The 23,406-nt window shown below is 34.5% G+C and overlaps 2 protein-coding genes across 9 annotated transcripts in view; both read left to right on the top strand.

Moving 5' to 3' along the window:
* Positions 1-18,567, top strand: part of LOC118733198 (AP-1 complex subunit gamma-1) — a 33,907-nt gene extending 15,340 nt beyond the window's left edge. For 7 of the 8 annotated variants that reach the window (XM_036462494.1, XM_036462499.1, XM_036462501.1 and 4 more), the window contains 15 exons: positions 7,458-7,519; positions 8,107-8,248; positions 9,324-9,512; positions 9,882-10,120; positions 10,336-10,412; positions 12,521-12,538; positions 14,053-14,309; positions 14,376-14,760; positions 14,827-15,037; positions 15,117-15,255; positions 15,324-15,606; positions 15,685-16,128; positions 16,208-16,348; positions 17,228-17,335; positions 17,414-18,567. In XM_036462494.1, the coding sequence (XP_036318387.1) occupies positions 7,458-7,519; positions 8,107-8,248; positions 9,324-9,512; positions 9,882-10,120; positions 10,336-10,412; positions 12,521-12,538; positions 14,053-14,309; positions 14,376-14,760; positions 14,827-15,037; positions 15,117-15,255; positions 15,324-15,606; positions 15,685-16,128; positions 16,208-16,348; positions 17,228-17,335; positions 17,414-17,515 (2,797 nt within the window). In that variant the 3' untranslated portion in view covers positions 17,516-18,567. The remainder of the gene's footprint in view (positions 1-7,457; positions 7,520-8,106; positions 8,249-9,323; positions 9,513-9,881; positions 10,121-10,335; positions 10,413-12,520; positions 12,539-14,052; positions 14,310-14,375; positions 14,761-14,826; positions 15,038-15,116; positions 15,256-15,323; positions 15,607-15,684; positions 16,129-16,207; positions 16,349-17,227; positions 17,336-17,413) is intronic. The other variant, XM_036462495.1, reaches the window with a different exon arrangement.
* Positions 18,568-19,121: 554 nt separating this feature from the next.
* On the top strand, positions 19,122-22,835 carry LOC118733197 (zinc finger protein DPF3). Its single transcript, XM_036462493.1, has 2 exons — positions 19,122-20,579; positions 20,641-22,835. Exons 1-2 carry the CDS (start codon positions 20,275-20,277, stop codon positions 21,446-21,448), a joined length of 1,113 nt encoding a protein of 370 aa, XP_036318386.1. The 5' UTR covers positions 19,122-20,274; the 3' UTR covers positions 21,449-22,835.
* Positions 22,836-23,406: the final 571 nt, after the last annotated feature.

Raw genomic sequence — 23,406 nt, 5'->3', positions numbered from 1 at the left:
AAAGTATTACCTAACAAAAACCATATAAATCCAAATTAGAGACTTTGTACAAAAATTATGAAAATTCAGTAAAGTTTCACCAAACGGTCAAACTTTTTAATCAGAATCTTTACAGAAAATTGGTATGGAGTTTTGTAGGCCATAAAATTTTATTATAATAAAGTGCAAGTTTGAATTAGCTAGGATTTACCCTTGAGTTTGGCATTTTTTTGTATGGAAATTATACATACATACTTTGTATAGAAGAGTGTACATTTTTATACTTTTATGCATAGGTATGTATGTATGTATGTACAGTGGTGGAAGAAATAATAGACACTTTTTTATTTTGACCAGTTTTGGCTATATATCTTTTATTAATTCGATGTTTGATATTTTTTGATAAAGGTCTAGCGCATTATATAACAAGCCCCGTATAAATCCACATTTCAAACTTTGTACAAAAATTATAAAAATTCAACAAAGTTTTACTGAAATCCCTCAAAAATTTCAAACTTTTTATTCAGAATTAAAAAAAAAGTTTAGGTATGCAGTTTTATAGCTGAAAAACGCGTTGATTTTTAATATTTTTTTTACTGGTGCTGCTAGGCATTTTTTTCCATATAAAGAGAAATTTTGAGCATACTTAGCATACTTTACATGGAAGAAAATGCACAACGCCGTCAGCTCAAAAAACTAATAAAAATCAACGCGATTTGCTGCGTCTTAAAATTAGCGCTTTAACCTATTAAAATTTAATGGGTTATAAAACTGCATATCTATTTTTTATTTATTGAAAAGTTTAAAATTTTTGCGGGATTTTGGTAAAATTTATTGAATTTTTATAATATAGCCAAAGCTGGTCAAAATAAAAGAGTTCCCTTTATTTTTTCTACCACCAAGAAAAACAGCTGATCAAAAACAGCACGCCAGTCGCTCCTCTCCTATGCCAACTGACGCCAATTGGAAATGCCAAGTAAAGCCAAGTCCTTCTCCACTTGGTATTTCCATCGCAGTGAGGCCTCACTCTTCCTCTGCTAACACCAGCAAGTTCCGAGTTGAATACTTTTAGAACGGGAGCGTCGGTGTCCAGTGACGCCGCTGTATTTTAATTCGCTGCATTGTGTTCATGTCGTTGTAAAGCTCATACAGCTACATCGTTCCATCGTTTGCGGCACTCGACGTCACCAATGCGTAAAGGCCCGTAAATGCGTAAAGGCCCGTAAATCTTGGATTTCCATGTTGCCATTATTATCGGGTGTTAGTGCTGGTTCCCAAGTAAACGAAATTCTCTACTTTCTAGAATTTATACATAACTGTCAACAGTGACGTGGGTGCCACGGCTTCGTCCTGTCCTCGTTTACCACCAGACCTATTCGCTTTGCTTCGTTATCCAACTTAGAAATGGCAGAACAGACTTCGCGGTTTTCGTTACCGATGATGTCGATGTCATTGGCACACGCCAGCAATTCCACGCCCTTGCAGTAAATTGTTATCATTCTGAGGCTTTGTGTCTCTTTTTCATTGGAAGTGCTTGAAATTTACGTAAATCATAAAATTACATTTGATAGTTTGGAAGTCAAAAATTATAAAATAAGATTAAGTAATTACATAGCATTGTAAGAAGTAAGTAACTATTCGTTTAGAAAATAAATTGTATCTGGATAACACTTTGTGACCAGTTTTCTTACGTTTTCAATTTTACACCTTTGAAAACGTAAACCGAAATTCTATCAGCTGACCGTCTAACTATTCTGCATATTTTTCTCTTTTGAGAGAAAAGATGACATTTCGCCAGAATTTGCGTGCCTATTAACAGCATATCCGGACAACAAAATTAACGGATACTAACCGGATATGGGTAAATCCTGGCGTTGCGGAAGTTACTTTCTTTCATTCACAATTCTGAAATAGAGTGTTCTTGAAAAATTTGCTGAGATATGGTGTTTTCGAACCAGCTGCCCAGATAGGTCGATCGTCCACTCGGCCGTCGATATGTTCGTTGCGGACGCTTCATTGCGCTTTAAATGTATTTTTGCGCTGTTTGATACCCATATTGTAATATTTAATTTATTTTATCAATTTAATTGAATACAATGTTGCAAACAGTTGGCAACCCTCTTCAAAAATATTTTCAGCAGTAAACGTTCCTAAATCTCTTTAGTTTGATACCCATATTGCAATATTCAATTTATCTTATCAATTAAATTGAACTGAAATTTTCAAAAAGCTGGAAACCTTTAACAAAAGTATTTTCGCCTGTAAGCCTTCTTAAAACTTTTCCTTTCGACACCATATTGCGATATTTTTTTTATCTTATCAATTTACTTAAACTGCAGTTTTCAAACAGGTGGCAATTCTCAAATTTTTTTTATTTCTATATTTTAAGTTAGACCTCTAGCATTATATCGGAGCAAACGGCATTCAATTCCATGTATTTGTTTTCAAGTGATGGCGTACAAACATACAGACAGACAAAGATTCTAAAAATTGTTTATTTGGCTTCTGTTGCTTAATAAAGACCCCCATATTAATTTTTCTTTAAATCTATAATGTACAGACATCGGTTTGTTACAATTTTATTAACCGACTTCAAAAATAGGAGAAGGTTATCAGTTCGACAGATTTTTTTTTTTTATGTATGTTGCGGCATAACTTTGGACCTCGTCCCCCGATTTCGATAATTTGTTCATCGGAATGGTGGTAACTCAAGGGTGGTACCATACTAATTTTGTTTAGTTCCGATAACTGGATAATTGATGGGTCGACTTCAATTCTCATATAAAAATTTAATATTGTCGTTAATTTCTTCAGGATCCAATGATCGGATTTAAACCAAATTAGTATGGGACCACCTTTCCTTTAAAAAAAAGATTTATAGAAATCGGTGAACGTGGTCCTACGTTATGCGGTAACATACATTTAAAAAAAATCGACAAATTGATAACCTTCTCTTTGTAGTTTAAAAAGTGCTGGTTCGGGCCTTTGTGAATTAAGGTAACGATAAGTATCTACTATGTACAAAATCAGTTAGATACCTATATATAAGCAATGATATTTGAAGTACTCGTCCATTTATTTTTTGAACCTTTATAGATACTAGTTTTGATGAAAACTATTGTTCAAATAGGGGGTAGGTAGTTTACCCGCCCGACTTCAAATATATTTCGTCGTTTAAAGTGCAAAACCGCGTATCACCAAAATGCAAAACCGTGTATGTGAGGTTGCATAAATTATTTTCTAGAGCGTAAAAACACTCATATTTCAAAATGGTTCTCGTTTTTATAAAGCAATCGCATTTCTGGCAAGTATATTTCCGAACGAATGGATAAGGACCAAGAGCTTGTGTGACCAAATCCAATTTTTGGCAGCCAATGTTAGTTACTCGGTTTTGCAGAATGACGATACGCGGTTTTGTACTTTAAACGACGATTTGTATATAAATATCATTTCATTTTACAATTCCTGAATATACATTGTGCCCTAGATCAACCGTCTACCCCTTCCAGTGTTTCCACCGGGCTATGTATACATTTCCGCACCACTTAAGAGTTGTTATGCCGTTTCAATTTAAATATTTGGTTATCTGAAAGAAAAAAGGGTTAAATTTCTCGGTAATGTTTTTAAAAAGAAATGGGACTGACAGCCAAAGCCGACAGAGCCTATAACGAGAGCTACAAAAAGTTTTTCATGCTATCATTATATCCAGAAGCGTTTAAATTTCCACTAATGAATGCCAATGACCTAACACCAAAGTATGAATCGAAACTAATGCGAATAAACCAATTTTTAATAATGGAAACATTTATTTGATCACTACTGTATAAGAATATCAAATAACTTTTTTTACCCCTAAAAAAATTCATCCAGCCTAATGTAAACTCATACCTATGTGTATTGTATGTATGTTTAAACATATGAAATTTTTAAAAACACTCTTCAGGTATGGGTCAAAGGCTAAACAAATGCAAAATTTGAATTTTAATTAGTTGTTCAAATATTAAGCAAACATACATACATACAGACCTGTAGTTTAGCTAAGTTAAGTCTAAAATTATTAGATTGCGTCTTTAATCGAAACCAACAATGTGACGGATAGGTGCTGATAACGTTGCACCTGTCAAAGGGCAAACGCCATCTATTTTTATTTATTTATTTATTTCCTCAAGGTGATGTCGTCGTACCGTTTTTGTTTAATTTCTATGCATCGAAGCTCCATAGCCGTCTGACAGAGTTTCGCCGATGGCCTGCGCTCGAAAATAGTCGGCTATTTCTCTGATACAGCTCAGCTTGCTAATTCACCGCCTGGAGCATAACCATCTCCCCCACGGCAACCATTTTCGCTGACTAGACGAATGTGGTCAAGCTGGCCCTGCCATTTCTACTGTGAGTAGCTCCAAATCCTAGCGGTTACTTTTGACAGCCTGCTCATTCTCCATGCACACAATCATAAGGGCCAATGACTCACGTGACCCGACGCTGCACAGACAGGTATTAAACGGCTTTCAGGAAGATACTCTTACCAGTATCTTCGCCAACTCTCGCTCAGTGAATGCCGTCATTGGGGGAAGATATTCAGCTGCCTCTTTAGACCCGCGTTTTACTCTGCCACAACTCCTTCCTGATTTCGTTATTGCTGCTATTCAGCGGGGTTGAAAAGTTTTCTCTCCTCAACTGAAGAGTATTCTGGGCATCTGGCATCAGTCACCGTTCCCATTTTTACCCGGCCTTAAAACATTCTTCCGCACGTCGTCGGACTTATTCAATTGAATAAAAAAAAATTTGCAGATTTTTCGTATGCTTAGTTTAATAAATGGAGGAATAAAAATCCGAGTAATCCAGATAATATCTTATATAACATCTTACAATATCCTACATATCTTATAATATATTATGTTCTAAATTTTAACCATATTTCTTCGAAATTAATCCATATTCGAAATGAGATTAAAATGAAATCAGCTCGGATCTTGAAGAAAAATATGTGCGTATTCCAGTGAATGGGGGAATCAACAGCGGTCAAAATAATAGCAGTAAAATTCAAAATGATATTGTTTGCAACTCCTGTTTATTTAGTTTTTAATAATTATTTTTTTTTTTTAAATGTAGTTCGATCTATAACGGAAACCACAGAAAAAAAAATTTAAAAATTGCACAAAGTTCACAGAAATGAATTAAACTTCGGAAAGTTTTCCTCAAAATTTCAAACATTTTTTTAGAATTTTCGGAAATTTTTCGAGTATGCAGTTTTGTGGCCCAGTCACTTGAAATTACCGTTGATTTTTTAGAATTTTTTTTTTTTCTAGGGTGCTGCGCCATTTTCTTCCATTAAGGAATAGATTTTTGTTCGACAAAAAAAAAAAATCTAAAAAATCAAAGGTAATTTTTAGTGACTTAAAACTTGCTCTTTATCATAATAAAACTGAATGGGCTACCAAACTGCGCACTCGAAAATTTTCTAAACATTCTGAATAAAAAGTTTGAAATTTTGATAAACAGTTTTTGTGCAATTTTTGAAATTTTTATTTCGGTGGTTTCTGTTATAAATCGAACTATGTATATTTTAAATGAAAATTGTTAAAAATAAATAAACAAACAGGAATTGCAAACAATATCATTTTCAAATGGCCTATAAAGAGATATTTATTTAGACGCGCATGTGAGCCAATCTCACAAGTTATTGTCCCTCCCTGCCGAGAGAAGGGCAGTAAAAGTAAAAAGTAAGTGGAATTCCAGAAACAAGTACAATAAAAAATAAATCAAGTATTTGAACAATTACATATAGCATTAAAGCGTTTATTTAGGCGAAAAGTACCGAAATTACTAAATTTTTCGTTGTCACTCGAGAAAATCATAATTGTTTTTTTTTTAATAACTTTGGGAAGTTTTCATATAGAATGTTCATATTAGAGGCAGTGGACGTTGGCATCGAATAAAACATATCTGTGAAGTTTAAAGAGTGTACCACGAAATAAAAAAAAATGGCAGCATGCAGAGTATCTGTCGCAGCTCTTTTGTAAAATTTGAAATTTACGATTTTTTAAATGTTAATAATTTAAGATTCTTCAAAATTTCAAAATTAAACTGTGATGATGTTCTTCTTGCCAAAAGAAACGAATCTAGTGTAATAAAACTAGTGTGTCATCCAAAGAAAAAAATTACATTGAGTAAAAGATGACTATGATTTGAGAAACTAAAACTCCATTTTTTACAATTTTTATTGGTACACTCGAAATTCATTCTAAAATTGTTATATATGTACATACATGAAGAAAGTAAAAATCCCCCACGCCAATATTTAATTACTTTTAAATAATATGATTTTTGAGTTAAGTCGTGCGAGTAAACGTGTTAAATGACTGCGTATTGTGCTACGGGGCGTATACGTTATATACGCAACTACGAGTATATGAGCATGAGTGGGTTATTTTTACTTTTTTTTAGTAGGTATGTACATACACTGGCGGAGCAAAGTATTAGCACAGCAAATTTTTCTCAATATATGCAACAATTTTTATTCTAATATTTTTCGACCAATTTTGTATAAAAATGTGGTTCATTCAACAATGAAAAACATAAAAATATAATTATATTTGTGCAAAACTGGCGAAAAATCAGCAAAGTTTTGCATTTTTTCCATATAAAGTATTTCCGAAAAAAATTTTGTGTATGGAAGAGACTGCGCAAAAAAAAATGCCAAAAAGCAACGGTAATTCCTAGCTACTTAAAACTTGCACTTTATAAAATTGATTGGGATACAAACCTGCATACTCAAAAAAATTCTAAAAAAATCTGATTAAACAATTGAAAAATTTCATGAAAATATGCCGAATTTTCGCGAATTTTGCACAAAGTTTAAGAATTATAGTTTTATGTTTTTTGTTGTAGAATGAACCATATTTTTATACGAAATTAGCGGAAAAATATTAGAATGAAAATTGTTGCATATATTGTGAAAAATTTGCTGTGCCAATACTTTGTTTTCATTTAAATACAATTTCGTGATGGAATCTTGTTCTTTATAAAAAACCGAAGATAATGCATTTTCTAAGATAGGTGTATGTACTACCTTTTTTTAACAAAAAAAAGGTTTTTTTTCGAAAAATGTAATTACTTGTGAGATTTGCTCATATGTATATTTAGAATTATTTTACTGAAAATGGATATGTCGCTACGATAGTTTTAAGATAATGTGCTAAATCAGGGCGCTTTTAATTGAATGATGCTCTATTCGCAATATCCGTTCTAGCGATTTGATTAGAAGTGCCATTAGATGACGCCATACTTAAACTTATGTTTATAAAAAAAAACAACACTTTGTACTTATGCTCGTATTTACTACTAAATCAATTCCTGCAATCTTACTCATATACATATATAAAGCATATGTATATCCATTGCATGTTGAACTAATCACTTTCTTCCTTCCTGTGGTGCTTGTCCGCTCCGCTTGTCTTCATCTTCTTGTACAATTGCAGATTTAATCCAGCCTTTAATATGGCGACCATACGCCAGGCATTCACAGAGGCCGTCGAACGAGGTAGGTGTATCAAAAGAGAACAACAAAGTAAAAAAAATGCCAACAGTACGACAAAGTGTGGCAACTTAGTATGGTTTAAGTTATTTGATGGCTTTTGTATCTCAGCCTAGCCCTGTCTCCTACAGCAATGCGATATTTGTGCTTCTTTGACTGACTGAGCATATGCACGTGCACATACATGCATAAATATACATTCATACGTATGTATGTATATGTATTTTGATCTAATTGAATGACATCGTGCTAAAGCCTAGAGAACTCAACGATGTTTTCAATTAACACTTGTCGGACGTTAAGCAAATTTCATAAATCATTACCACCCACTGAAGCATACTTAAGCGCATTCACACATACATATGTATAGGCGCATAGCGACATAAGACACGTCACAGTACTAAATACAAACGCAAAGAAATAGAAAAGCTAGCGTGTCTCTGGCTAATGCAAAGACACAGATAACTTAGCCCACACACGAGAGAAGAACCTAAGCCATTTGCAAACTATCGCTTTTACTTATGCATATTATTCATGTTATATTTTATCTTTTTTTTTGCATATGACTACCTTGCCGCGAATATCGAATGCAGTGAGAATGCCAACACCCACACGTCTGCGAGATCTCATCCGGCAAATACGCGCCGCCAGGACAGCCGCAGAAGAGCGCGCTGTAGTTAACAAAGAATGTGCCTACATCCGCAGCACTTTCCGGGAGGAGGATTCGGTGTGGCGGTAAGTTAACGAACAACTTGCTTTAGCAACTTACAAAGTATACATTTGTACATATGTTTACAGTCAAAGTCAAAAGTTAGCATACACCTTGTTCTAATATAATATTCATGGTTGTTATGAAAAATTTTTTTCATACATTTTTTACGAAAATGTAGTTCATTCTATAACATAAAGCATATAAATCAAAGTTTCGCACTCTATATAAAATTCACAAAAATTCAAAAAATTTCCCGAAAAACTCTGACTCACCTCAAATGCAAAAATACGTAACGACATCGAAAATGAAATGGAAATGGAAAAAGTCGTGACTAATATTTTTTATTTTTTTTCATAAAATGATGTGGAAGTTGTAACTCGATGAAATCGATCATATCAATGAAAAACTAAATTTTGATTTTTTTTTTTTATTAGTTACGACTTTTTGTATTTCAGCGGCGATGTTTGTTACGTCTTTTTGCATTTCAGGTGACGATGTGTAACTCTATATGTACATTAGACCTTACCTCTTTACATGCAAACAAAAATAAGTTCGCCGTACACTCCTCGCGTCTAAAGTATACGTTTTGCCATTAAAAACAAACATCGATATATTATATTTTCAGATCCGACTGTAAATGCCGCAGATATGGCGTAAAATGTAAAAAGGTGAAATTGCGTTCGGCAAACCAAAATCTTAATTGCCTTCGAATCAAAATTCTTCTTTAGCAAAAATATTATGATTTTTGCCGAGCTTTAATTTACTGACATTAGGGTAATAAGATCTGAGATCTGGTGGGTAAGTAATGGAATTATCTGCTCGTAACAAGAACATCTATATATAATACTTATGGACCTGACCTTAAATGCCGCAGATATGACGAGAAATGTACGATGGGCCTTACAAAAATAGTACTTAGACTTAGGGTTGTACGGCGAACTTTTTTTTTCTAGTGCGGTCTAATGTACCTACATACATATGTACATATAAACTACCAACCCAAGTTAATCTGAGAAACCCAACCTTAAATGCATATTTTATTTTCTAGTTTATACTGCATTAATTTACCGATTTAATATGTATTTTATTATTTTTTAGATGCCGCAATATTGCAAAACTACTCTACATCCACATGTTGGGTTATCCAGCGCATTTTGGACAGCTGGAATGTCTGAAGCTCACCGCCAGTACACGTTTCACCGACAAACGCATTGGCTATTTGGGTGCCATGCTGTTGCTAGACGAACGTCAGGATGTGCATCTGCTGATAACGAATTGCCTCAAAAAGTAAGCACTTTTCCACCATTATACCATCTCACCGCCGCTATGGCCATTTATGCTGGCGGAAATAAACTTTCGCTTGCATGCGAACTACCAAAACTGCCGGATAGTTGAGCAAAGTCATTGCCACCAAGAAAATCAAAAAAAAAAAAAAAATTACCTGGATTGTTGGCATCAATTGTTTGACTTGACTAGAAAATTACGACGTTGTTGTTGTTGTATGGTTTTCTTTTCTTTTGATCCTAAAGCGCATGCTGGCCTTAGTTGGCATAAGCTTTGCCGTTAGATGTACTTTTATTGCATTTTAAATACTTATGTATTTGCTTTTGTTTCATGTATTTCATTTCATTTATTCTCGTTCGTTGCCTTTTGCAGTGACTTAAATAGTTCCACACAATTTGTGGTGGGTTTGGCGCTGTGCACGCTGGGCGCCATAGCATCGCCCGAAATGGCACGTGATTTAGCTAGCGAGGTTGAGCGCCTAATGAAGTCGCCCAACACCTACATTCGCAAAAAGGCAACACTGTGCGCCTTTCGTGTTATACGGCGAGTACCAGAACTGATGGAAATCTTTTTACCGGCCACACGTTCACTGCTTAGCGAGAAGAATCACGGTATACCTAAATAACTTAAAGCAATCTACTTAGTATGCATAGATATTGCACATTTCTAAATTTTTAATTTCGCCTTGAGTCATGCCATCAATGGCATGCCTAGGTCAGAAGTAATGTGTTTTTAAGCCGTTCCAAATTACGGTGTGCAATGTGCATGCATTTTTATTAGCTAAAAAATTGTTTAAAAATTTATAATAAATACATTTAATTTATAGGCATATTAATTACTGGCGTTACACTCATCACCGAAATGTGCGAGAACAGCGCCGACACTTTAATGCATTTCAAGAAGGTGAGTAAATTTTAGTAATTTTTTGCGTTACACTATATGTATTAAAAAAAAAAATTAAAGCTGTCTCATGAATAAATTTCCGGATACCTGCATAACTGCGATCAACTTTCCTTCAAATTGGACATTTTTAAAGATAGGAATAACAATAGCTTTACAGAGCAACGAAAATAGAAATAATATCACTTTTACCATCCCTAATTTAGCATGAACACCGATCTGTACATTTTTCCCTTTCACTCCTTTCGATCACTCTAGTAAGCAGCACTCCATGAAATTTTTGGGGAATATTTCATGCTGTTTCCAAGGCGTTGGCAGTGTGTCCAGACTGGTATCCATAAATTTCAAAAAACCGGAGCGGATAACCGCTGTGTGCATACATTGTACTAGTTATACGCAAATCTCCTGAGATATCTGGGTTATCGAAGCGTATTCACACCTGCTTAATTATCAGGTTACCTGGTTATGAGGTTATGTTTTTTTCTAAGTCGAAAACAACAAAATACAATGGAGAATAGTAATTTTTATGTGTAAATGCCCCGATAGACTTGAGTGTTATTTTTTTATGCTTATTCTTTTTGGAACGTTCAAAAAGCGTATTATAATATAGGAACACATTTCCAAAAATTAAAATAGGGTCTCCTTAATAACTGCTTATTAAGGAAGCAATATATTTGTTTCAGGTTAAATGAAAGAAAGAACTTTTCATGCTGAAGAAAAATTATTCATGAGACAGCTTAAATACTGTAGGTATTCGCGCCTTCCTGGTTACTGATTTTTGGGGTTATATTTTTTAGTACAGATTCTAATAATAAAATACACTGATTATTCCTCATCATATACAGAAATTAACTAGTAACAAGGAGGGTGTGAATATCTTTATATATACATACGAGTATATCATATATTATTTAAGATACAATAGAATAAAACAAAGCAGCTGAAATAAATGTTTCTCCAGCAGTTATCTCTATAAATACATATATGCATTAGACTAAGCTACGTTCCATAGAAAGAAACATCGATTTCCTTCCCCAATGGTTTAAAAAATTTGATAAATTTCATAGCATCCACCAAAATATTCGGCTAGTTTCGGTGTCATTTACACATTTTTTAACCTCTCGGTGATAGTATATAAAAAACTTCCTCTTAAGCATCCTTTTTACGATGTATTTTGGAACGATTTTTCGTCATGCCTTGTCAAATTTGGTTTGGAGACAAACCGGTTTCGGCGTTGTGCCATCTTCTCCAAACCAAATTTGGCAAGGGATGACGGAAAATCGTTCCCAAAATCCTTAATCATCACAATACATCATACTCCTACCCTGTCGGAAACAGCAACAACGAAAATGAGAACATCCTCTTTATCTTTCTGGTAATAGCTTAAACACCAAACTTGGGGGTTTTTTTATTTACTATTGTATGCCGAAAAGCGCGATTTTTAGAGGTTCGCAACTGAGTTGAGGGAAAATATTTTGGTGGTAGCCGTAAAAAAGACCAACTTTTATCATTCGCATGGCAAACCGCAATTTTTTCGCGTAAAAAAACAAAAAAACATTGCCATTGTGAAGAATTTTTTTGGCTAGTGAATATACCAAAATATTTGCTACCCGTATCTGCTACTAAATTCGCTTTCATTTGAACATTCATTTGATTTCCCACATACGCTCTTGTAAATACAATAAATTTAAATGCTGTGCTGAGCTACATATTTGTGCGCAATAGTAATAAGTAAATACATACACACAAATTTTTGTATTAAACGGCTTTGCGCTGATCTATGCAAAAAAAAAAAAAAAACATTTTTATTATTTTTGTAGCAAGCATCGAATCGGAATCGTGCGTTTAAAATTTTGTATGTTTTACAAGCCATTTTGTAGAAGCTTATATGTATTTGTTTTTTTTTTTTCTAAAAACCTTTGAAAAATATCATCATAACTTTATATTATTTTAACACCTACATATTTAATTTGCGTTTCTCCAATAAATAAATCAAATATCATAACAAAACTACAACATTTAACTGTTTTGTAATATTTTATCGCTAACTCTTTTGAAACCTCGCATACAATACAAAACCAAACCCGAACTTTTTGTAATTTGCTTGCCAGGATAGCGGAAATCGAGAGGTATGACCTTGACGAAAGTTGTCAACACTTGCGCACACATACACGTAAATATATACATACACACTTGCATGTAAACATACGTGCACACAACCACATAAACATTTAGGCAAAACGCAAAACACCAATGTATATTTTAGCTAAGCTTGAAAATATGCTTTTTAAAACTAAACTGAATTTAAGCTGATTTTTTACTCTAGTTAAATTTTGTATAGTTAAATAAAAGTTTGTTTCCATCTATCTGCATAAGTAATTAGTAAATTTACTACATATGTATACATATACACATGGATTTCCGCATACACATATTGTTCAAGTTCCACTCCTAAATAGATGAAATTGAGAAATATGTATTTTTTACAAATTTCACAAAGCCTCAAATACATAATTTCATATTGCAAACCAAAAATCAAGTTTATTAAGTTCTCGATACAGTTTAATACCTCCGAGATAATCTCTCTAACAATCATCTAGTAAAAGTCGAAGAGAAATGGTTTTATATATATGTAGGTTCTTACTCCTAAATTTGCCTACAACTCAATCAAGCGCGTACATTAAGTTAGGCAAATTTGCTCTCCACTCGTCGAATAATATAGACCCGTTGTGGTACCTACATATCTGTGGTCATAAGCAATATCCGCCCAAGTCGACTTAAAAAAGAATTATGTTTCTACAACTAAAGCTCGGTCAACCTGGTACTGTCAATAAAACATAAAAAAGTGCTTATTTGCGGAGGTTGCGACTTTATCGGGAGTGTCGGGAAAGGATCAGTACCGTGGGTCCCGCGGGCCCCGATATCGATTATGAATACAACATCGTCTCGAACGTCAAGTACAACTAAAAATTCCTTCACTTCAAGTTAGGGAAACAGAAGAACATTAAAAAAAAGCACTCAACTTAAAGCTAATATTCTAAAAGCTCCTTATTTATACATAGCTCATCAGATTTCAAGAAAATAATTTTATGTTAATGTTATACGAAAAATTGACATTATTACTAACGACTTGCACGTATTCTAGTAATTCTTCACAAGTATTACTTTTAAAGAGTTTTTACAGTGTCCTAACCTCATTTTTACACTTTGCTTAGGCTAGTTCAGCTGTTTTTGATAACGTTTTTTGAAACCTTTTCAATATTATCGAAATAAAAAATAAAAAATTTTGCTATCCACTCTTTTTTTTCAATTAAAAAACTACTTTTTCCAAGTTTATTTTTTACCTACGCAATTCTATTCACTTTTACATATAAACTTCTTCATGAGCTTCCACCTCACTTTCACCTCGAAACACTAAATACGAGCTTGTATGCAGTTTTCCTACATTCCATCTCACAAACTTCACCGCTTTATACCGAACTTTTTATCGCTTTTCACCCCTTGCAAATCTTTCCTACTGCGCGCTTCTTTCAATTACCACCCCACTTCTTATACTCGTTCTTCTATCTTCACTTAAAAAATAACGTTTTTTGTACTAAGTCCACATATTTCCAATGCATCATACATATCTCATTCCATTTAGATTGTGCCAAATTTGGTGCGTATTCTGAAGAATCTAATTTTGGGCGGCTACTCCCCGGAGCATGATGTCAGTGGTGTGAGTGATCCGTTTCTGCAGGTGAAAATTCTACGTTTGTTGCGCATACTCGGTCACAATGATGTGGATGCCTCAGAGGCAATGAATGATATTTTGGCGCAGGTAGCCACCAACACAGAAACAAGTAAAAATGTCGGCAACACCATTCTGTACGAGACTGTACTCTCTATAATGGATATACGGTATGTTTAATTTATCGTCATTAACTAATGAATCGCTATAAAATTTCCTCGAAACATTTTCTAAAGCTCGGAAGGTGGCCTCCGCGTGTTAGCCGTCAATATTCTTGGTCGTTTTCTACTTAACTCCGACAAGAATATTCGTTATGTGGCATTGAATACGTTGCTGCGTACTGTACATGCAGACACGTCGGCGGTGCAACGTCATCGCACCACTATTTTGGAGTGCCTAAAAGATCCGGATGTTTCGATAAGGCGTCGCGCCATGGAACTCTCGTTTGCGCTAATTAATGCACAAAATATTCGTACAATGACGAAGGAGTTGTTGCTGTTCCTCGAGAAGGCTGATCCCGAATTCAAAGCGCAATGTAGTTCGGGAATGATTTTGGCTGCTGAACGTTACTCGCCCAATGCGAGATGGCATCTGGATACACAGCTGAGTGTATTGGTTGCGGTTAGTAGATGAAGTTTTAAAATTATATAATTTGACTGCAATAATGCAATCTTTGTTATGCAACAGGCTGGCAACTATGTGCGCGACGATGTGGTCTCATCCACCATTCAATTGGTCTCGAGCAGCCCTGTCGCAGAGCAGACATACATAACGAATCGTTTCTGGGAGTCGCTTCAGGTCGCAAATCATTGTGAAGACAAGCAGCCGCTGCTGCAAGTGGCTGTGTGGGCCATTGGCGAATATGGTGATCTCTTTATGTACGGACCAAACGAAGATGGTGCGTAGTAAAATTCATATTAATATCAAATATACATATATTATCATTAACTGCGCTACTCTTGTGCAACATTTAACAGAATTTGAACGTCCGTCAGAAAGCGATTTAATCATCATGTATCATAAGTATTTAACCTCTGCTCAAGTATCAATAACCAGCAAGCAATACGCCTTAGTGTCACTCGCTAAACTAAGCACGCGTCTACAGAATTGTGTAGAGTAAGTAATAAGAAACTAATTGGCTTTTACAATGATATCATCTTCTAATTAATTGATCACTACTTTAGAGAAATTCAGGCATTGATTACCTCATTCGGCAGTCATCTGAATGTGGATTTGCAGCAGCGTGGCGTTGAGTTCACGCAACTATTTGGCACCTACAAGAATTTGCGTCCACCGTTGTTGGAAAAAATGCCACCAATGCAAATAAGTCGGATCTCTTCGCAAAATGGCGAGAGTAGTGGTTCGTATGATGACAACAGTCCCGATTTAATTGAAAACGGCATAGGCATTGGCGATGAACAACAGCTGGGCAAAGAAAACAACATGAATACGATGGGTGACAATACGGTAGGTCAACACTTGCCAAACCAGAAGACTACGCATCTTAATTTAAAAAATTCGCTTATTTAAATTTATCTGTCTTAGAATATATTGCTGGACTTACTTGGTGGTGCCGATTTGACTTCCCCCACAGCGACAGATTTGTCAAACTCGGTTGCCGTTCAAAAGAAAAACACTAAAAATGCTAACGAAACGTCTAATAATCAAGCCATACTTGACTTGCTCGATTTGGACATCTCAGCTGGTGGTACCACCAATGCGGCAGCTAATATGAATAATGTGCTTGGCCTGGACTTGAGTGTTGGTGTGTCGGCATCAATACCAACGACAGCGGCGACAAATGGCAACGATCTGGCGAGTATAATGCCACTAAGCGGCAATGTCGGTGGTGGGGGTGGCATCGGTGTCGTCGGCCTGTTAGGCTCGAACAGTATTTTATCGCAGCCAGGCGCTATCCCCGGCAATGCATTGCTCTCCGATTTAGCGTCACCAGTTGTGAATGTTCCACCACCAAATAATATTGCTGTGGTAAATATTGTCAATGCATAATTTTTAGACCTCAATTTGACAAATAACTGTTGTTGTTTTTTTATCTTCATTTCTATAGCCTCAAGGTCCCACTTTGACAGCGTTGGATAAGAACGACTTGCTGGTACAATTGGTACCGGTAAGAGGCAACGACTGTTTACAGATATTTATGAGAACAACAAATAATTCAGCCAATACATTGGAACAGTACGTCTTTCAGGTGAGCCGGTAGTTAATTAAAATAAATAAATAAAGCAGAAATTTCGCTAAAAATATCGGTAAAACTTCATTAATTAAGAATAATTTCAGGAAAAAAAATTAATGATCGTGTTCTTGTTTTCGTTCGAACCGAAAATTTGAAATTTTTGGTTACAAAATACATAATTGGAAAATTTCACAATTTTCGATTCGTATGAAAACAAGAATACGCCCCTTTTTAACCAAGTTCCAAAAAAGGAAAAGGTTATCAATTCGTCGGAATATTTTTTATATTTTTTTTTATATGATACCGCATAACTTTGGAACACGTTAACCGATTTTGATACTTCTTTCGGAAAGGTAGTATCTCACAGGTGGTCCCTTATTAATTTGCTTTAGATCCGATCATTTGATCATGAAAAAATTAACGGTTCTCCTAAATTTTTTAATATGAAAATTGAAAAACCGGTTGTGTTTTTTGCTTAAAAACGACTTCTTTAATTTTTTTTTGCAAAATTAACCGTGGTTTGAAGAAAACGACAGATTTTCATGAAGCGCTTTGAACAGTGCTATAAAGATCCGTTCAGTGGATTTGGAGATATCGTGTACACCAGTGTGAAAAAAGTCGTTTCGAGAAAAACGCAATAAAAAAATGCTTAAGCGCTTAAAACAAAATAAATAAATGAAGCCGAAAAAACATCCGAAGTTCGGAGGCTTGTCGAAAAATAAAGTAAAATTTTCCCGAAAATATTTGGTTTTGCCCCACACTTATCAACCTGCCCTCGTATACACATGAAGAATATGTATTAAGTTCTACTGCTAATGCATTATAATACATACTATGCAATCTACATTTCGTAAATAACCTCTCTAATTTTCGACATTCTTTCTAATTTCACAGGCCGCAGTTCCTAGAGTATTCACATTACAAATGCTATCGCCTTCTGGATCGGTATTACTGCCGGGTGGTGTTATAACGCAAGAGATGCGTGTTGTCAGTTCGTCCAATGTGCGTATAAATCACAAATTAATCTATCACATTTCCACTTAGAGATCATTATTGACAATTTTTTTCGTAACTTTTTAGGCTACCCTTCGCATGAGGTTACGCATATCATATGTTGTCGATGGACAACCCGTAGCGGAGCAAACGGAAGTTACCGGATTTCCTGAGATCGTACCCGAATAGGATTGATTCAAAATCTAAGAAAAATTAAATTGCAGTATAAGCATAAAAAAACATGTTAATAGAGCGTCTAAGCAAAAAAAAAAAAGAAAACAAAAAACACAAAAAGATCGAAACTGAAAATGGAAAAACATACAACTATATCCCTCCCTTTGTTCCCTCCTTCGGTCTCCTTGTTCTCTCCTTTCATACAAGTATACTTACATACATGTGTTCTTCGTAAATTACACAAACTATATATTCTTTATAAATATATATTTTGTAATATACATTAACGAAGTAAACAATAAACACAGCCTAAATTATATACATATGTATGTATGTCATTGCGTACTCTGCAACAAACACACAGATATGTGTACACATGCATACGCTCTTAAATTCTTAATGTTTACAAAGGATTATACTATGCACGATAGTCAATCAATTGCATGTCCATAATCATTCATTATTCGCTCATGTGAAATTTGTAAAATTGTATACATGGCACTCCGCATAACTGTATTATGTATTAAGCGTATGGAAAAGCAAAAATAAAATAATATCTAACAAATAAAAATATGTATTAATAAAATAAGTGCAAACTCTTGATGCATATGTAAATTCTTGTTCTCAGTTCAGAAGAACTAAAATGCTGCTGGCATTGACTATATGAACACACTCTTGCTAGTAACTCGTGACATGTTTTGTGCTCACTTCTCTTTCAAAATGTTGATTGATTGGCAAAATTTCAATGTGGTGTAGTAAAATAAATAATGTTGATAATGAGAAAGCTCGTTATTTTGTGTTATATTTTGTGTATATTAATTGTTATTTGGCAAAAAAAAAACATACAGCTTATGCTGCAGTTAATTTTACTCTTGAAATTTTACGAAATGTTTTATGATAAAGTTTTTTTAAAAAACCTATGCGCTAGTTTTTGCCTACGATTGAAGTTCTTTTCATTGAAAATAGTGTAAAACTAAAGCTAAAAAACTCTGCTTATTTCTACTTTTTGTTTTTAAATATATCTACTAATCTGGCTTAGTTTTACAACTCTGAACATTATGTATTTAAATACATAATTTTTTGAGTTCCATAATATTAATATCTTTTCATCTAATTGATTACTGGCCGTTGCGCTTGTTTCAAATATTATTTTATTATGATTTTAACTTATTTTAAGCTTGATCAGCTAAGAAAAAGCGCTAATGTACTTAAAAATATATAGAGCGAAATATTGCGTAACATTTAAGAGCAGTGGGGTATAAAATCGTAATTAGTATGGAGCAAGTGAACTATTGCATATAATAATGAGGAAATCTAGATAATATATATACACACATATATATATATATATATATATATAAATTAGTTACTTGCAGATATAGTTATATTAAATAAATACTACATAATTATTAATATATGCATCAAAAATATTGTACGGACATTAATATTATTATTATGACGAGGAAACGATATATTTTATGATTTCCCATGTAAGGCAAAATAAAAAAGTTTTGTTTTAATAAAAAAATGAAAATTGTTTTAGTTTATATTAAAAAGAGCACATAGCTAATTGGACTATCAAGGCTTTCTAATCTTACAGTTACTACATATGTATGTATGCTAAGCTAGTTTATGAAAAACGCATTTGGTGTGATCGGACTTTATCCAACCAAGCCCCGACAGTCGGGCCTTCGTAACCGAAACGACCAAGACAAGACGAATTTATATCTGAAAAGAGGGTGAGCGACGATGAAAGCAGAGGGGTAACAAGTCGCCTGTACCCGGGCAACATGCCTTGTGTACTTCTTCGTCTTAGCAAATGAATTGGCGGTTGCTGTGGAAAACGAAAGGTATAATAACAAAAAAGTATTAGCAAAATCGCTCCGTAAACGTGGGGAAGTACTCTCCAAACATTTCAACCTTACCTTACCTATAGCCTTCAGAAAGCTGTTGTGTGGAGAGACGCAGGCCAGATATAAATCCTGAATTTCCTAGACCCAGATCTTAAGCATAGAACCAGCGCTTATTACACAACGTAACTCAGATTTTTGGATTATGAAACTTTTTCTCGAGAACGAATTGATCTAGTAAAACTGAGTATGAGCCATTGTTCATATGGAGAACAGCTATCAAACCTGATATATGCGCTCGCTATGGTTTTTACAAATTAATTTTTGTTCCACACTGTTATTTTTAAAGTATTTTTTCAAATACGGCGAATAGAAGTACTGCATATACCGATATTTTGCAATTCTAAAAAATGAATATATGTAATCGATATTTATCGATATCCAAAGTGTACATCACTTGCAGAGAATATAGAAATGTCATGCCAAAACGGAAATAGAGAAAGTTGACAAGAAAGAAACGGAAGGATTATTAAAACGAAGTGGTGAAAGGAGTGGCGGAGAAGAACTAAAAAAATTTACTTTTTTACGAAATTAGATTAGAAAAATCTATAGTTATGTATTCATAGAAATTGTATTTTATAGTATGCACATGAAGGTACCGGTGCCGTGCAAAAATTAACAGGTCGCCTATTAAACATTTACTGGAATTTATAAAAATTTGTGAAGCAAAGCAGGAATTCGCAAATCGAGATAAGAACATAATTTTGAACTGTGACGGCACAGCAACAGCCACCTCATACAGCAACAGTTGCTGCTGCTGCAGCAATTTGCATGGCTTTTGGAAGATACAAGCGTTTTATCTAAGAATTATTCATTATATTACGGGTGGAGGCTATTAGGTGCTATATTGCCAGTTTTGCAAACATGACTTCAGCTGTGGATATACAAATTGTTTCGGCACCAAACTTGGATAAAATTGAAAATTTTTTCAAAGATGTTTCTTATCGCGAGACGATTGAGTTCAGTGCTAACTTCAATACACGTTTATGCTTGGAACGCCGGCTACGATTACCTTTTTTCGATCCTCAAACACGAGTTGCTCAAAATCACTCCCATCTCTTCATGGACAAACGGCAACGAATGCCGGGGTTCCGGCAAGGACAGATCTACACATATCCGTCAACACGGTGGCGTAAAAGCCGGCGCCAGTATCTAAATAAAATGTACCGGTAAGAAAAATGTTTCTTGTATTTAGTGAACCCGAAGTATTTATTTAACATTCCCTTGCAGTTTCCCTGATCGGCCATTTCAATCTTTGCGTAAAGAACAAGAATCGAGCGTGGTCACTGGAAACGCTGGCACAGCATCTCCTTTAATCGGCTCTAGCATTGGGTCGATGTTTGATTCCGATTTGAATGGGACGCTGCTCGATGAATCGCTATCCTTGGGCGCTGCTGGCGGCGACACATCTGACAGTAAAGACAGTCAGCAATTAATAGTGCAGCAGCAACAACAGCCACCCCTACCAGTCAAGGACGACATGTCGAAAGAATGGTTCTATGATGACATTGAAATGAATGAACTAGATGCCTTGGAAGATCCCAAATCACCTGGCGATGATGAATTAGACTATGATCCGCGCTATGGCACCAAAAAGCGACGAAAGCGTCGTCCAAATAAACGTGACGCAACTACGCCCAGCGAAGGAGGTGGTGGCGGTGGTGGACGACGACGTACCGGCGGTCAGCGCGGTCGAAAATCAGCGAGCTCCTCCACAGCTGCTACCTCTGATATATCGCATTCGACTGTGGATACGAATGATGGTAACAGCAGAGGCTTAACAAGTGAACTAACGGCAACACCGACATCAGGTACGACTAGTACTGGTCGGCGACCGCGTGGCACAGGTGGCACGCGTGGACGTCGTCGAACAAAAGGGAAAAATGCAAATGTCTGTGATCCACCCAGTCCAGGTTTGAATAGTGAACCGCCATCTTTTGAGAGCGCTGCTGCGGCTGTTGGTGTATTGGGCGATTTGACAGGAGTTGGTTTGAGTGACGAGCAGGTGGACTTAAGGAATTATCGCAAGTTCCTGTAACAAAGTGGTGGGATTAAAAGCTGTATGGTCCTGTATAGTAATTTAAGCAATCGCATTTTAGAACACAAAAACAAGAATGCAGTTAATCGGTTGTTGGATATCTAATTGTTGAAAAGTCATTTACCTACATATGTTTTTCTTTACGTTGCACAGCAACAGCATCTTGCACGCTTTTGTATATCGTTTGCTAATAGTATGTAAATTAAAATTAAGATTTCACTATAGATGGGACAAACTTTAGCTTTCTTTGCCAAGCCACAATCTAATTGAATTAGACATACCTTATAAATGGATTTGTTGCACCAATAAAAAAATGAAGCAATTTTTTTTAAGGTTTATATTGAGAATCGTTTAACGCATATGATATATACTGATGCTTAGTTACTTACGTATTTATTGAATTAAACGAAATGAAATTATACCTTTTGTTATAACTAATAAAATTTGGTTTGGAACATGTAACTAATATAATAATAATGGGTTATTTTCGCAGCTTTACGCATGTCTTTGTTATTGTTGCAAAACCAATAGTAGATTTACATAGAAATTTGTTATTATTTTTTAATATGTTATTCAAAACAATAGCAATGTTAATTAGAAAAATAAAAACAATGTTACCACTTGTTTCTGTAAACTATTTTTATGTTTAAAAAATATTGCATTAGATACCTGCAAATAACGATGGATAGTTAAATAACTTTATTTACGATACATAATTTGTATGTGTGTATGCCCGTATGTACTGATATGAATTCGGTTTCTATTAAATATTATGCAGATGTGCAAATAATTGCATGTGTACGCAAATATGTACTATGTAATTATTAAACTTTATATATTTTACTTGCGTGTATATCTGGGTATACATACATCGATATGTGCACATGAACTGCTTGCATACTTCATTGTTATATAATTTATACATGCGTACATGGCTAAATGTAGGCAATTTACGTGAAATTAAAGAATATATTAGTCTAATGTGTAGAATAATTAACTGAAATCATTAAATGGTGACATATGAATGTACATACATAAACACATTTCAAACTTATTCTTGTAAAATCTGCAAAGCGGCAAAAATCACGAATAAGATATTAACATATTTGAAGATAATAGATATTTACTAATAGAACTTTTACGAACTTTATGCTCCGGAAGCAAGTTTTGAATATATTGTACTGCTATGTATATACATATGCACATATGTATGTATGTATGTATGTAGAATGTTTCAGAATTAAATTTAGTTAGTCCCTGATTTTTTATATGAGGCATTGTAATGCATGTTAAATGAATTTTCACTTATAATATTTATGAGAACAGCTTAGCAATGATACTTTTTTTACACTCACTTGCAACTACATATCGCACATTTGCTGCAATAGTGCCATAATAACAAAAAATAAATAAATAAAGTAAAAAAACTTTAGATAAGTACGCAGACCGCTACCTGGCCTTATGATGTGTTAAAATGTTCATAGCTGTACCTATTGCCAGTAGCTCACTAGAAGAAAATATGTATTCAAAACTTTAAAGCTGTACTTGTCGAGTTTTTAATTGTTTGGATTGTGGCACTCTTGAAGCAAATGTGCGATATGTAATTACTTAAGTTTTCTATAAGCGAAGCAAAAGCAACACACAAACATCTATGACTGGCTGTAAATGTTTGTTTCATCACTCACTTATTGTATGTACTAAATGTGCTTTTATGAAAATTATACCAAATCAAATTTAAAATTTGAACATTTATAATAGAATTATACACAAATTACTAATACAAATAAATATGTATGCACATTTTTGGGTTTCAAACTTATGCCGAATATCCACTAGGCATTGAAATGACAAAAAATTTATGCCATGTAAAAAAATTTCTTAATGACTATTTTTTTAATGTAATGACACGATTATCTTTTAATGCCCGACTTTGTCATTTGTCATTTTTGCTATTTAAT

This window comes from Rhagoletis pomonella, unplaced genomic scaffold (assembly GCF_013731165.1).
Source record: "Rhagoletis pomonella isolate Grant_MI unplaced genomic scaffold, Rhpom_1.0 Rhpom_scaffold_00002, whole genome shotgun sequence".
Taxonomy (NCBI): Eukaryota; Metazoa; Arthropoda; class Insecta; order Diptera; family Tephritidae; genus Rhagoletis; species Rhagoletis pomonella.
Note: the sequence above shows the minus strand (reverse complement) of the source record. Positions and strands in the feature narration are given on the sequence as shown.